This window comes from Entelurus aequoreus, linkage group LG14 (assembly GCF_033978785.1).
Source record: "Entelurus aequoreus isolate RoL-2023_Sb linkage group LG14, RoL_Eaeq_v1.1, whole genome shotgun sequence".
NCBI classification, from domain to species: Eukaryota; Metazoa; Chordata; class Actinopteri; order Syngnathiformes; family Syngnathidae; genus Entelurus; species Entelurus aequoreus.
In genome coordinates, this window is record NC_084744.1 from 28,579,498 (window position 1) to 28,594,606 (window position 15,109).

General features: G+C 41.1%; 1 protein-coding gene across 1 annotated transcript in view; it reads right to left on the reverse strand.

Annotated features, from left to right (window-relative positions):
- The window catches only part of LOC133664270 (uncharacterized), a 61,215-nt gene extending 46,722 nt beyond the window's left edge, over positions 1-14,493 (reverse strand). The window contains exons 1-2 of the mRNA XM_062068782.1: positions 13,864-14,493; positions 4,568-4,750 (exon numbers count right to left, since the gene is read on the reverse strand). Of these exons, the coding sequence (XP_061924766.1) occupies positions 4,568-4,750; positions 13,864-13,987 (307 nt within the window). The 5' untranslated portion in view covers positions 13,988-14,493. The remainder of the gene's footprint in view (positions 1-4,567; positions 4,751-13,863) is intronic.
- Positions 14,494-15,109: the final 616 nt, after the last annotated feature.

Here is a 15,109-nt window from a genome sequence, read left to right on the forward strand (position 1 = left end):
TATTGTAATTTTTTAGACATCTTTACTTCCCTGCATAATAAACATTGCCCCGTGAAAGAATCTTTTATAAGAGGAAAAAAATAAAAATAGCCCTTGGATCACAAAAGGGATATTTAATGCCTGTAAAAAGAAAGAAAACCCAAAAACTTTTCATCAAAATAAAAACAAAAGAGGTTGAACAACGATACAAGATGTACAAAAATAAATTAACTGATATTATAAGAACAAGCAAACGGTTATATTATCAAAAAAAAACTATATGAAAAAAAAAACAATATAAAAGGAACTTGGGATGTTTTGAATAGCCTAATCAAACAAGGATATTCAAAGTTGACATATACTGATTACTTTATTGATGAAAACGGTGAAGATTATAATATGAGTAATGCAGTGAATACGTTCAATAGTTTTTTTGTAAATGTTGGTCCTAAATTGGCTGTTGATATCCCAGACAATGGAGTTACATAATCAACTATTGAACAGAATTCTTCGTCATTCTTCGTATCAGCCACAAATGAGCAGGAAGTGACAAACATTGTGCGGAAGTGTAAAAGGAAGTGCTCCACTGACTGCCATGATATCAACATGATATTGGTTCAAAAAGTTATACTGAATATTGTAAAACCCTTAACTTATATACGTAACCTATCATTCCAGACTGGCTGCTTTCCAAGTCAAATGAAAATCGCTAAGGTAACTCCGCTTATCAAAAGTGACAGCAAACACGCTTTCACCAATTGCAGACCAATCTCTCTTTTGCCTCAGTTCTCAAAAATCTTAGAGAAACTATTTAACTCTCGACTTGAATCTTTTCTTGAGAAGCATCATATAATCAATGACGGTCAGTATGGCTTTAGGTCCAAACGAACAACCTCAATGGCGATAACTGATAACTGAAATTACTAATGCACTGGAGCATAAAAGATATGCAGTTGGTATTTTTATTGATCTAAAGAAAGCCTTTGATACCATTAATCATTCAATTCTACTAGATAAAATGGGAAGATATGGAATTAGGGGGCTGGCTGGTGACTGGTTAAAAAGTTATTTAACAGGGAGGGTACAGTTTGTAAAAATGGGTCAATTTTTATCTGATACTCTTGGCATTGCTTGTGGTGTCCCCCAAGGGTCCGTGTTGGGGCCAAAACTGTTTAATGTATATAGTTATAATATGTTTAATACATCCAAAGTACAGAAATGTATACTATTTGCAGACGACACAAATATATTCTACAGTAGTGATGACTACTATAATGAGCTCATAAATACAGTAAACACAGAACTAAACATAGTAAAAAAAATGGATGGACACAAATAAATTATCTTTGAATATAAAAAAAATTAAGATAGTGATGTTTGGAAATCACAACATAACGTCTGAACAGAAAATAAGTACTGATGGTACCCAAATTGAAATCGTAAATGAGAATACATTTTTGGGAGTAATAATTGATAGTAAACTATCATGGAAACCTCATGTCAGACACATTAAAACAAAAATCTCCAAAAGCCTCTCAATTATAAACAAAGCAAAACTATACCTCGATGAAAATGCACTCCGTACTCTATACTGCACCTTGGTACTCCCATACCTTACATACTGTGTTGAAGTATGGGGGAATACTTACCACAACACAATTCATCCTCTGATCATATTACAGAAAATAGCAGTGCGGATCATTCACAACGTTGGTTATTTAGAACATACTCATAATCTGTTTATGCAATCAAAGTTGCTCAAATTTGATGACCTTGTTAAATATAATACATTAATAATCTTATATAAAGCATTCAACAAATTATTGCCGCCTAATCTACAATGTTTTTTTATAAGACGAGTGCAGGCTCATAACTTGAGAGGCTTTGGATGTTTCTTATTGCCGAGAGCTCAAACCACTCGTAAACGTTTTTGTGTGTCTGTATGCGGAGTAAAACTATGGAACAAACTGGACTTACAACACAAGCAATGCCAAACTATTAATCGATTTAAACTATTGTACAAACATGGGGTCTGGTTCAAATATAGAGATGAGGGTCTTTAATTTGACCTGCTGTTGTACTCTGTCTCAAAGTGTTAACATGTGCTCAATGTTTCCTTACCATTATTGCTATGTTGTCTATTACCATTATTGCTATGTTGTCTATTACCATTGTTGGTATATTCATTATTCCTACATTGTTGATAGAAACGATTGTTACAGTGTAATAATTATTGTTACCTGTGGTAAAGCCACTATGATACAACATCTGTATTATAATCCTTGAACAAAGTAAAAGTGAAACTCATGTGAATAATCACTGAATTGAGAACTGGGGGTGGGATTAAATAAATTATCTTCTTCCCACTCCCTTTTAGGCAAAACTGGATAATCATGCATTACATACTATACATGACCTTTTGCACTATATAAATTTATATTATTATGTGTTGTCAATTTTGTACTTTTTTTTATGTCATTGCCTGAAATAAATAAATAAATGAAAATGAATATATGTCATTTAGTAACAGGCACATTTTTAAAAAGATGTAATAATTACTTATTTTTGCTCATTAGCGCATTCATTTCAAAAACGCATCACAATGTTGGCTTTTGTTTTTTTTAACATCACCGAATATTACTCACTGCAGACTTCCTGAGAGCCATTAAACATAATAAAACATCACTTACTGTACATGGTCTGCTGTCACTATGACGCAGACTGATAGAATCTTGGTATATTCCCATTTAGATGAAGAATGACTCATAATCGTTGCACGGAAAAGGGGGGTGAAGCTAAGCGTCTTTTTGTGTCGTTCGCCATTGCCCGGTCTAAATTGGCTGTCAAACGGTACCAACTTGTCAGAGTACGTCCTCATCCTTCTATCCAGGTCAGAGGCACGATTCATGATCTAGAATAATCTTTCACCAGCACCGAGGCGAGGAAGGCGCTCACCAGCCGGTAGGGTGGGTTTCATTTGAATTCGAACGATTACGATTCCGATTCTTTGTTTCGATTCCGATTCCTGACCATTCTCGATTCCGATTCATTTAAGAGGCAGGGTCAAAAAAAAGTTTAGGATATTTTAAATGACCTAGCTAACCTACAGTCTTTCTGAATGAAATAGTCTGACATTCTCCATCAATTTTAATTCTATTAACTTTTTATGAACTTTACTATAAATTCTTCACAGGGCTGTTTTCAACTAGAATATAAATATCAAATCTATGAACTTGAATATAAATATTATAAATTATGAATACATTTTCCCAGGGGTACACTTTCCTCAAGAGAGCTTTATTTTTGAAAACCTCATGAAAACACATTTACACATAAGTGTATGATGCTGCAGGAAACCTCATGAAAACACCTTTACACATAAGTGTATGATGCTGCAGGAAACCTCATGAAAACACATTTACACACACAAGTGTATGATGCTGCAGGTACTTAAAAATGTTACCGTGCTCCCACTGATGGGCTAACCTGGTGCAGAAAAGCAAATACACATTAAGAAACAACTTGCAAAACCCAGTCCAGATTAGCAGCAGGTACAGTATAAAATCAGAGACAGTTCTTGTTTAGGAAAATGACCATATCCGCCTTCTCAGGCAGGATGCGTGAGCGTTCTGGACAGATAGTGTCTCCTGCTGTGGAAAATACACGTTCGCTGGGTGTGGAAGAAGCTTGAACGCATAAATAGGAGAAAGCGAGATATGACAGCAAAGGATAAGTCTTTTGTTGGTTCCACCGGACCACCACCACACAGCAGGGTCGTCAGACATAAGTATCGGTGGAACGTTCTGGTACATCTGCAGCTCTCTCTCCACTCGTTTCTTGATGGACACGGAGCTCTGTTATTTCATTTTTTTTGTAAAGTAAAGCCACACTTTCGACCGCCGACGCCCGCTATCCATGCTTGAGCTTGACTGACTCGCTCGGCTATGCTAACACTTCCGGCGGTGGGCGCTTCTTCGTTGGTGTTCAGCGGCTTCTTCTTTCTGTTCGGCGGACATATTTTTTTCCGGTCGGCGGACTGGGTATCGAAACTAGGAATCGAAATTTAAACTTTTGAACGATTCCGGGAGAATCGGAAAGTTAGTTCCGGTTCCAATCGATACTCGATACCCAACCCTACCAGCCGGTGATGTCAACATAGGCACACAAGCTATAAATAGTTTGTCTGCGTTAGCACTTATAATAACAATATCACTAATACTTGGTTGGTATTCAAGCCACGAAATGCAAATGGTGTATTGTTGGCGCTTTTTGGATGGTTATAGAGGACCTCCCATTGCCTACTTTGCAAGTGGACTTTTATTTACATTGAGTTAGAATATGATTCTTTTTTTTTAATATATCCATCGTCATGTCTTTTATGATTGAGAATGATAGAAAAAAATTATCCCAAAAAGTGCAGTTCCCCTCTAAATTCCAATGATTAGATTTAAGACCTTAAGTCTATGAGCATGAAGTGATGAAGCCTACTTGGATGAGAGGACAAACGTCTTCTAAGACAAAGTGAACAGTCCAGTTGTGATGGATTGAATGCCCTGAGAATAAAATGATATGTGGATGTTGTGCTTACTTGGACTGTGATGAAGCTGTGAGGACTCAGGTGGTTTGTCTTCATGCTCTTCAGTCTTCACAGAGACAACAGTCAGTGGAAACTTGGTGAGATCAGCCTCCTCCTGCCCTAGAAGACACTCTCCCTCCTGAGTGATCCAACATTCCTCCTCTTCCTCTTTAATGTGGGGGGGCTGCTGGACGTCTGTTGGGTAAATAAGTAATTACGATTAAGAGAGAATAGAAATAGTTTTGGACTGACACTGTTAACACAATGACATTGTGTTCTTTCGTGTGTTGTGTTAAAAGTGTGTAGCTTAACAACCAATAAAAACATGGGAAATGCTTCCTTTTGTCCTAAAATTAATTCATAAGTGGTACAGTGAGAACAAAAATAGACTTGGAAATTGGATGGGGGGCAATTTGAAAAGTTTTTATGAGTATGAGGCAGCATTGATTGAGGCATTCTTAACTTTACACTCACTTATGTAAAGTGTGTAAATATTTTATTCTGTATACGGTCTATGAAACCTAAACTTTATCTAAATGGCAAATGGTAAATGGGTTATACGTGTACAGCGCTTTTCTACATTCAAGGTTGTCAGGTTCAAACACTGATGACATCTATTAATCAGACAAGAAGCAAGGAATCATGCAGAGACAGAGTTCAATTTAGCTCATGGGGAGAACGCATGGCGCTGCACACTTAGTCAAAGTCTCGCCCTACGCTCTAAGGTTCAGCTCCCGCGTCCCTCTTTTTATTCAGAGTTCCACCGTCAACATCACTGAGGCCGCCTCTAAAAGGAGTGGTCACATATATTATGCAAAGCAGGTACAGGACGCACAGTACGTGACGGAATGGACCTTCAGAAGGCCCTTGACACCGTAAACCAGGCTATACTGTTGGAAAAGCTCCAAGCAATCAGATTTGATAAAAACCCATCGAGCTGGATGCAATCTTACTTGGAGGGGCGGAAACAGGTGGTAGAAGTGAATGGCACCGTGCCCCCCCTCTCAGTAAGCTGTGGAGTTCCCCAAGGCAGTATATTAGGGCCTTTACTGTTCCTAATATACGTAAACGACATGTCATCAGCATGCGACTGTGAATTGTTCCTGTTTGCGGATGACTCGGCCCTGCTAGTATCCGGCAAGGACAAGTCACAGGTGGAAAAAATCCTCAGTGCCGAACTGTGTAGAATTTGCACCTGGCTCGCTGACAATAAGCTATTTATACACTTAGGTAAACGGAATCCATCCTACTTGGGTCCCAAATCAACCTGAAGAAAGTCAGTGACTTCACTATTAAAGTGGATAACATTGTTATCACCAGGAAAGATGAAGTCACCTACCTAGGTTCCATTTTAGAGGCCAATCTTTCTTGTGATAAAATGGCAACCAAGGTAATCAAAAAGGTCAACCAACGAACAAGATTTCTCTACAGAATCTCCTCTCTGGTCAACAAAAGCACCATGAAGATTCTAGCGGGAACTCTCATTCGAACCTTTTTCAATTACACATGCACCTCCAAAACCCTCAAATCTAGACTCCAAACATCCCAGAACAAGCTAGTTAGGTTAACTCTAGACCTCCACCCCAGATCACACCTCACTCCTACCTACTTTTCCAAAGTGGGCTGGCTCAGGGTGGAGGACAGAGTAAAATAACTTGCACTGAGCCTAGTCTATAAAATTGGCTACATCTCCCTGATACCGAAGTACATGTCGAACTACTTCCATAACGTAAATCACCGCCATAACCACAACACCAGCAGGAGCTCCACAAACCATGTTAAACCCAGATTCCGATCTAACAAAGGTCTTAACTCAATCTCCTTCTATGCCACATCAATATGGAATGCACTCCCAACAGGTGTAAAAGAAAGTGCATCTCTATCCTCCTTCAAAACCGCACTGAAAGAACACCTCCGGGCAACTACAACCCTAGACTAACACCCTCCCCCCACCACATCCCACCTTCCCGGATTGTAAATAATCAAATGTATATACTTGTTCTTATGCTTTCTGAGCTCACTATGTTCACTGCTCGCTGTACATATCCTACGAAGTCAGACCTACACGGTTTCAATGTCCATTTCTTCCACACTTCCACAGGGTGAGGACATTGATGGGCTGACTCATAGATTACCTCAACTTCTGCGTGGACGTGACCTGCCCTGCTAAGACTGTTCGGTGCTACCCGAATAACAAACCCTGGGTAACACAAGAGGTTAAAGCTGTCCTCAACAAGAAGAAAGCTGCCTTCAGGAGTGGAGACAGTTAGGCAATGAGAGCAGCACAGTGGGAGGTGAAACGACGCGTGAGGGAGGCTAAAGACAGCTACAGGAAGAAGCTGGAGCAGAACAACATGAGGTCTGGGAAGGTGTGAAAACCATCACTCTCATTCGACCCTTTTTCGATTACACATGCACCTCCAAAACCCTCAAATCTAGACTCCAAACATCCCAGAACAAGCTAGTCAGGTTAACTCTAGACCTCCACCCCAGATCACACCTCACTCCTACCTACTTTTCCAAAGTGGGCTGGCTCAGGGTGGAGGACAGAGTAAAATAACTTGCACTGAGCCTAGTCTATAAAATTGGCTACATCTCCCTGATACCGAAGTACATGTCGAACTACTTCCATAACGTAAATCACCGCCATAACCACAACACCAGCAGGAGCTCCACAAACCATGTTAAACCCAGATTCCGATCTAACAAAGGTCTTAACTCAATCTCCTTCTATGCCACATCAATATGGAATGCACTCCCAACAGGTGTAAAAGAAAGTGCATCTCTATCCTCCTTCAAAACCACACTGAAAGAACACCTCCGGGCAACTACAACCCTAGACTAACACCCTCCCCCCACCACATCCCACCTTCCCGGATTGTAAATAATCAAATGTATATACTCGTTCTTATGCTTTCTGAGCTCACTATGTTCACTGCTCGCTGTACATATCCTACGAAGTCAGACCTACACTGTTTCAATGTCCATTTCTTCCACACTTCCACAGGGTGAGGACATTGATGGGCTGACTCATAGATTACCTCAACTTCTGCGTGGACGTGACCTGCCCTGCTAAGACTGTTCGGTGCTACCCTAATAACAAACCCTGGGTAACACAAGAGGTTAAAGCTGTCCTCAACAAAAAGAAAGCTGCCTTCAGGAGTGGAGACAGTTAGGCAATGAGAGCAGCACAGTGGGAGGTGAAACAACGCGTGAGGGAGGCTAAAGACAGCTACAGGAAGAAGCTGGAGCAGAACAACATGAGGTCTGGGAAGGTGTGAAAACCATCACAGGCCACAAGACAAAGACCAGAGCTGTTGGGGGGACAATAGAGAGGGCCAATGAGATGAATAACTTCTTCAACCGGTTCAACCAGCCTGTGTCCCACCCTCCCACCCCCCATCACAGCCACCCTCTCTTCTTTTCTCCTCAACACCCCCCCCCCCCCCCCCAGCAATGGCAGCACCCCCACCAACTCTACGCAGACATTAGTCATCTCTGCGGACCAGGTCAGAGGTCAACTGAGGAAGCTACAGCCTAGGAAAGCAGCAGGCCCAGACAAGGTGTGCCCCCGACTCCTGAAGACCTGTGCTGCAGAACTGGGTGAACCACTCCAGCGGATCTTCAACCTCAGCCTGCAGCCGGGGAGAGTGCCCACCCTCTGGAAGACGTTGTGCATCGTTCCAGTTCCCAAAAAGAACTGCCCCAGTGAGCTGAATGACTAGAGACCAGTGGCGCTCACCTCTCATATAATCAAGACAATGGAGCGGCTCTTTCTCAGCCTTCTCAGACCACAGGTGCAACATGCCCAGGACAGCCTGCAGTTTGCGTACCAGGCAGGCGTTGGTGTGGAGGATGCTATCCTTTACCTGCTGCCCACTAACACCTGGATAAGGGAAATGGCACTGTGACAATCCTGTTCCTGGACTTCTCGAGTGCCCTTAATACTATCCAGCCCCGCCTTCTCCAGGACAAGCTGTACAGAATGCGAGTTGACCCCTGCCTGGTTGCCTGGATTTCAAACTACCTCCCCGATAGGCCACAGTACGTCAGACTGAAGGACACCACGTCTGACACTGTGATCAGCAGCACCGGAGCACCGCAGGGAACGGTGCTGGCCCTTCTTCTCTTCAACCTGTACACCGCTGACTTCTGCTACAACTCAGAGCTGTGTCACATCCAGAAGTACGCGGATGACACAGCCATCGTCGGTTGCATCAGGGACGGCAGAGAGGAGGAGTTTCAGAGCCTGGTGAGGGACTTTGCTGTCTGGTACCACAAGAACCTCTTACAGCTCAATCCGTCAAAGACCAAGGAGCTGGTCATTGACTTTAGGAGGTCGAGTCCAAAGTCACAACCTATTGTGATCGAGGGAGTCGAGGTACAGACCGTGGACTCATTCAAGTACCTCGGGGTGTGGGTGGACAATAAGCTGGACTGGACTGTTAACACGGACCGCGTGTACAGGAAAGGACAGATCAGGCTGTACTTCCTGAGGAGGCTGCGCTCCTTAACATCTGTAAAAAACTCTTATGGATGTACTACCAGTCTGTGGTTGCCAGTGTTCTGTACTACATCGTAGTGTGCTGGGGGAGCAGTACATCTAAGAAGGACAGCTCCAGACTGGAGAAACTGATCAGGCGGGCCAGTTGTACGATCGGCATAAAACTGGAGTCACTGGTGACGGTGGCAGAGAAGAGGACTGTGGAAAAACTAGTGAGCATCATGGATGATGCCAGTCACCCTCTGCATAACGTTATCAGTTGCAAGAGGAGCCTGTTCAGTGCTAGACTGCTTCATCCCAAATGCAGGACTAATAGACTAAAAACTCCTTTGTCCCACACGCCATTAGACTGTACAACTCCTCTCTTGGGGGGAGGGGGGGTACTAGAAGGACAGGGGATGCAAAATAATAACTGTGCAATACTTTTTCATAACATGGTCACTACTGCCGAGTTTCTCTTGTTATATTCTTATTTTACTGTTATATTTTTATTCTCATTGTTGCTTTTTATTTTTATTCTTATTGTAATATTTTTCTATTTTGTTTCCATTTTATACCCCCATTATTGACTTTTAAAATTCGATCTCAATTCTGTACACTGGTGCTGGAATTTCAATTTTTTTAGTGCTCCTGAAGGAATCAATAAAGCACTATCTATCTATCTATCTATCTATTTCTCAGATTATATAATTGCAGTGTTTCCCACACATTCATTGATTTGTGGCGCCCCGCCACGAAAGAATTAAGGCCGCCACAGATAGATTTTTCTGCTTTTTTTTTTGTCCTGTCCAGCTTCTCAGGCAAATCATATAGTTGATGTAGATGCCCATATCGGCTGTTCAGATTTACTTTACAAAAGAGAAGTGTAGGATCAAGATTTTTGGAGCTCTTTGTTCAGTGGATCAGATGTTTGATGAAGCTCTGTGTCTATCTACCACCACTACTGTTTTCTGTTTATTTGTTACTGACTGTGGCAGGACACCCCTGCCTCTGTTTCACTTTATGTTGCTGGTAAATAATATGGTTGTAGTAGTAGGCTTAAGTTAAATTATTTAGTATGCACTAATTAAAGGGGCAGAGCTTTAAGAGACATTTTAGCTTTTATATTTTTATAAGATATATTTTTTGTAAGAACCACAATTAATAAATATATTTCAGTGAATAACTTATTGTTAAAATCTGTATATAAATATGTACATAAAGTGTTGTAATTATATTGTAAAATGGATGTATGGATGGACGTTTAAAACAAAACTGTTATTATTAATTAGTAAGTATACATTTTTTTAGCCTTTTTAGAGAAAATCATAATCATTGTAGTAAATTATGCAAATTACTCGATGATGTCATGGTGACCACGCCCATAGCCACGTCCCCGCCGCCACAGGTATCTTGGCAGTTTATGGGAAACACTGAATTGTTGATGACTGAAGTATCCTGATAGCAACCAAACCTAACCCCGCCGCCCCAACCCCCTCCACATCCCACCCCCCGGATTGTAAATAATTCAATGTATATACTCTGATGATTAACTTGTGTGATGACTGTATTATGCTGATAGTATGTATTTGTACCATGAATTGATTAAGGTGGACCTCGAGTTGAAAAACGTATTCGGGTGTTACCATTTAGTGGTCAATTGTACGGAATATGTACTGTACTGTGCAATCAACTAATAAAAGTTTCAATCAATCAAAAGCCTGCTATACCACCAAAATGTGGAACTCCCTATCAATAGTCATAAAGGAGTGTAAATCCCTTACTTCCGTCAAAGTCGCTTTGAAAAGACATTACAGGTTGCAGCTACTCGTAACTGGGAATAGACTAAGACTTTTGCTTCTTTTTTTTAAAATACATTTTCTTACAGTATTTTGGTCTTTAAAATGCTACTTTCTGTGTGAGTTATAAACGTATTTCAACTGAAACAAGCTCAGGTTTTCTTGTAGCAGTGAATGTGTACCGTGATGAAACTGTACCCTTTCCTATGCAAACTTCTCATAATTCCTTCAATCAATCAATCAATCACACATTGTTACAAACTGAGAGGAACATCAACCTCAAACTGTCTCGTTTTCATGAAGAATCTTAAAGGCCTACTGAAATGATTTTTATTTATTTAAACGGGGATAGCAGATCCATTCTATGTGTCATACTTGATCATTTTGCGATATTGCCATATTTTTGCTGAAAGGATTTAGTAGAGAACGACGATAAAGTTTGCAACTTTTGGTCGCTGATAAAAAAAGCCTTGCCTATACCGGAAGTAGCGTGACGTCACAGGAGGAAGGATTCCTCACATTTCCCCATTGTTTACAATGGAGCGAGAGAGATTCAGACCGAGAAAGCGACGATTACCCCATTAATTTGAGCAAGGATGAAAGATTTGTGGATGAGGAACGTTAGAGTGAAGAACTAGAGAGGCAGTGCAGGGTGTATCTTTTTTCGCTCTGACCGTAACTTAGGTACAAGGTCTCATTGGATTCCACCCACTCTCATTTTTCTATTGTGGATCACGGATTTGTATTTTAAACCACCTCAGATACTATATCCTCTTGAAAATGAGAGTCGAGAACGCGAAATGGACATTCACAGTGACTTTTATCTCCACGACAATACATCAGCGAAGCTCTTTAGCTACTGAGCTAACGTGATAGCATCTGGCTCAAATGCAGATAGAAACAAAATAAATAAATCCTTGACTGGAAGGATAGACAGAAGATCAACAATACTATTAAACCATGGACATGTAACTACACGGTTAATAATTCTCAGCCTGGCAAAGCTTAACAAAGCTGTTGCTAACGACGCTGAAGCTAACTTAGCAACTGGACCTCACAGAGCTATGATAAAAACATTAGCGCTCCACCTACGCCAGCCAGCCCTCATCTGCTCATCAACACCCGTGCTCACCTGCGTTCCAGCGATCGACGGCGCGACGAAGGACTTCACCCGATCACAGATGTGGTTGGCGGCTAGAATCGGCTAGCGCGTCTGCTATCCAAGTAAGTACTCCTTGTTGTGTTGCTACAGCCAGCCGCTAATACACAGATCCCACCTACAACTTTCTTCTTTGCAGTCTTCATTGTTCATTAAACAAATTGCAAAAGATTCACCAACACAGATGTCCAGAATACTGTGGAATTGTTCGATGAAAACAGAGCAGTTTGTATGGTGACACATTGGGTACAAATACTTCCGTTGCCGTCGTGACGTCACGTGCATACGCATCATACATAGACGTTTCCAACGGGAAGTTTAGCGGGAAATTTAAAATTGCACTGTATAAGTTAACCCGGTCGTATTGGCATGTGTTGCAATGTTAAGATTTCATCATTGATATATAAACTATCAAGGGTTTCAGTAGGCCTTTAAAGGCCTACTGAAAGCCACTACTACCGACCACGCAGTCTGATAGTTTATACATCAATGATGAAATCTTAACATTGCAACACATGCCAATACGGCCGGGTTAACTTATAAAGTGAAATTTTAAAATTCCCGGGAAATATCCGGCTGAAACATCGCGGTATGATGACGTATGCGCGTGACGAAGTCCGAGTAACGGAAGTTATGGTACCCCGTAGAATCCTATACAAAAAGCTCTGTTTTCATTTCATAATTCCACAGTATTCTGGACATCTTTTGCAATTTTTTTAATGAACAATGAAGGCTGCAAAGAAGACAGTTGTAGGTGGGATCAGTGTATTAGCAGCGGACTACAGCAACACAACCAGGAGGACTTTGTTGGAGCGCTAGCCGCGCTAGCCGCCGACTTCACCTTGACTTCCTACGTCTCCGGGCCGCCAAACGCATCGAGTGAAGTCCTTCGTCCTTCTGCCGATCGCTGGAACGCAGGTGAGCACGGGTGTTGATGAGCAAATGAGGGCTGGCTGGCGTAGGTGGAGAGCTAATGTATTTAGCATAGCTCTGTGCAGTCCGGTTGCTAAGTTAGCTTCAATGGCGTCGTTAGCACAGCATTGTTAACCTTCGCCAGCCTGGAAAGCATTAACCGTGTATTTACATGTCCACGGTTTAATAGTATTGTTGATTTTCTATCTATACTTCCAGTCAGGGGTTTATTTCTTTTGTTTCTATATGCAGTTAAAGCAAGATGCTATCACGTTAGCTCGTAGCTAAAGCATTTCGCCGATGTATTGTCGTGGAGATAAAAGGCACTGAATGTCCATTTCGCGTTCTCGACTCTCATTTTCAGAGGATATAGTATCCGAGGTGGTTTAAAATACAAATCTGTGATCTACAATAGAAAAAGGAGAGTGTGGAATCCAATGAGCCAGCTTGTACCTAAGTTACGGTCAGAGCGAAAAAAGATACGTCCATCGCTGCCTCTCAAGTCATTCACTGTAACGTTCCTCATCTACGAATCTTTCATCCTCGCTCAAATTAATGGGGTAATCATCACTTTCTCGGTCCGAATCTCTCTCGCTCCATTGTAAACAACGGGGAATTGTGAGGAATCCTAGCTCCTGTGACGTCACGCTACTTCCGGTACAGGCAAGGCTTTTTTTTTATCAGCGAGCAAAAGTTGCGAACTTTATCGTCGATTTTCTCTACTAAATCCTTTCAGCAAAAATATGGCAATATCGCGAAATGATCAAGTATGACACATAGAATGGATCTGCTATTCCCGTTTAAATAAATAAAAATCATTTCAGTAGGCCTTTAAATCAAAGCATTGCATCATCCCCACAAGACAATTCATCTTCCTATTGACCATCTATTGAAGAAAAGTGTTAATAATCAAATATAAAGTTAGTAAAGATGTGAGAGTAAGAAGTAAACAAACCTGTTCTGTGTAACACAACTTGATGTTTCTTGAAAACAGCGTCCTGTAGTTGATGTTGTCGCTCCTTCTCCTCTTTTGTTGGACAAAGGTCCTCCTCATACTTTGCTATCGTTCTTTCGCACATTTTCACACAATCACAACACTTGACACTCACATTTGATCTCTACTTAGCGATGTGTTGATAACGTCCGCGTCTCTTTGTTAGCAGCTAACAAGCTAAGCTAACTAGCAAGCTAAGCTAGCACAAGACGCGATAAAGTGCGCTCAGACTAATGTATCCGGATACAAACAATGACTAACAATGTTCCATCTACTACACGACATATATGCGTACATGTATGCACTAAATACAAATAGAGAAACAATAATGGCCAGTGGCCACGTTTCGACCTTCTCTGTCAAACGCCATTTTGCTTTTTACTCCTTCGTCTTCTTTGGATTTCCAGCAGACTAGTAGAGCATCTTAGGCCTCCACAGCTCCTTAACGTCCTGTCCTATGGTCCATACTACATTCTACAGTACAGGAGGTCGCGCTATCAACCGTTCAGTTAGTGATGGGAGGAAATGTGCTGAGGTTTCCAGGCTTGTGTCGAGTAATTCTTCTTCTTCTTCTTTGGTTTAATGGCGGTTGACAAGCAACCTTGTGGTGTGCATTACCGCCACCTACTGAAATGGAATGTGGACGGAGCTGGAACCCTACTCTATATTCTTTTATTTAACCCTGTCTTTTTAAAAATGTATATAATGTTTTGTATCCTACGAGTGCAATCCTAAAATATCTTCCACTACTAACCTAACCTTCTCTTTCGCTAACTTATTTCCCAGTATTTGCCGTTCTCTATTGTATTTCCTACAATGTATTAAAACATGTCCTACACTTTCTATCTGATGACAACAGTCACACAGTCCTGTATTATGTTTCCAATCAATGTCAATGAACTATTTAGATATGTATGCCTTAATCTCATTCTAGTAATTTTGATTGATTGATTGATTGAGACTTTTATTAGTAGGTTGCACAGTGAAGTACATATTCCGTACAATTGACCACTAAATGGTAACACCCGAATAAGTTTTTCAACTTGTTTAAGTCGGGGTCCACTTAAATTGATTCATGATACATATATATACTATCATATATACTATCATCATAATACAGTCATCACACAAAATAATCACATTGAATTATTTACATTATTTACAATCAGGGGTGTGGAGGGGTGGGGGATATTGACATCAAGTAGTG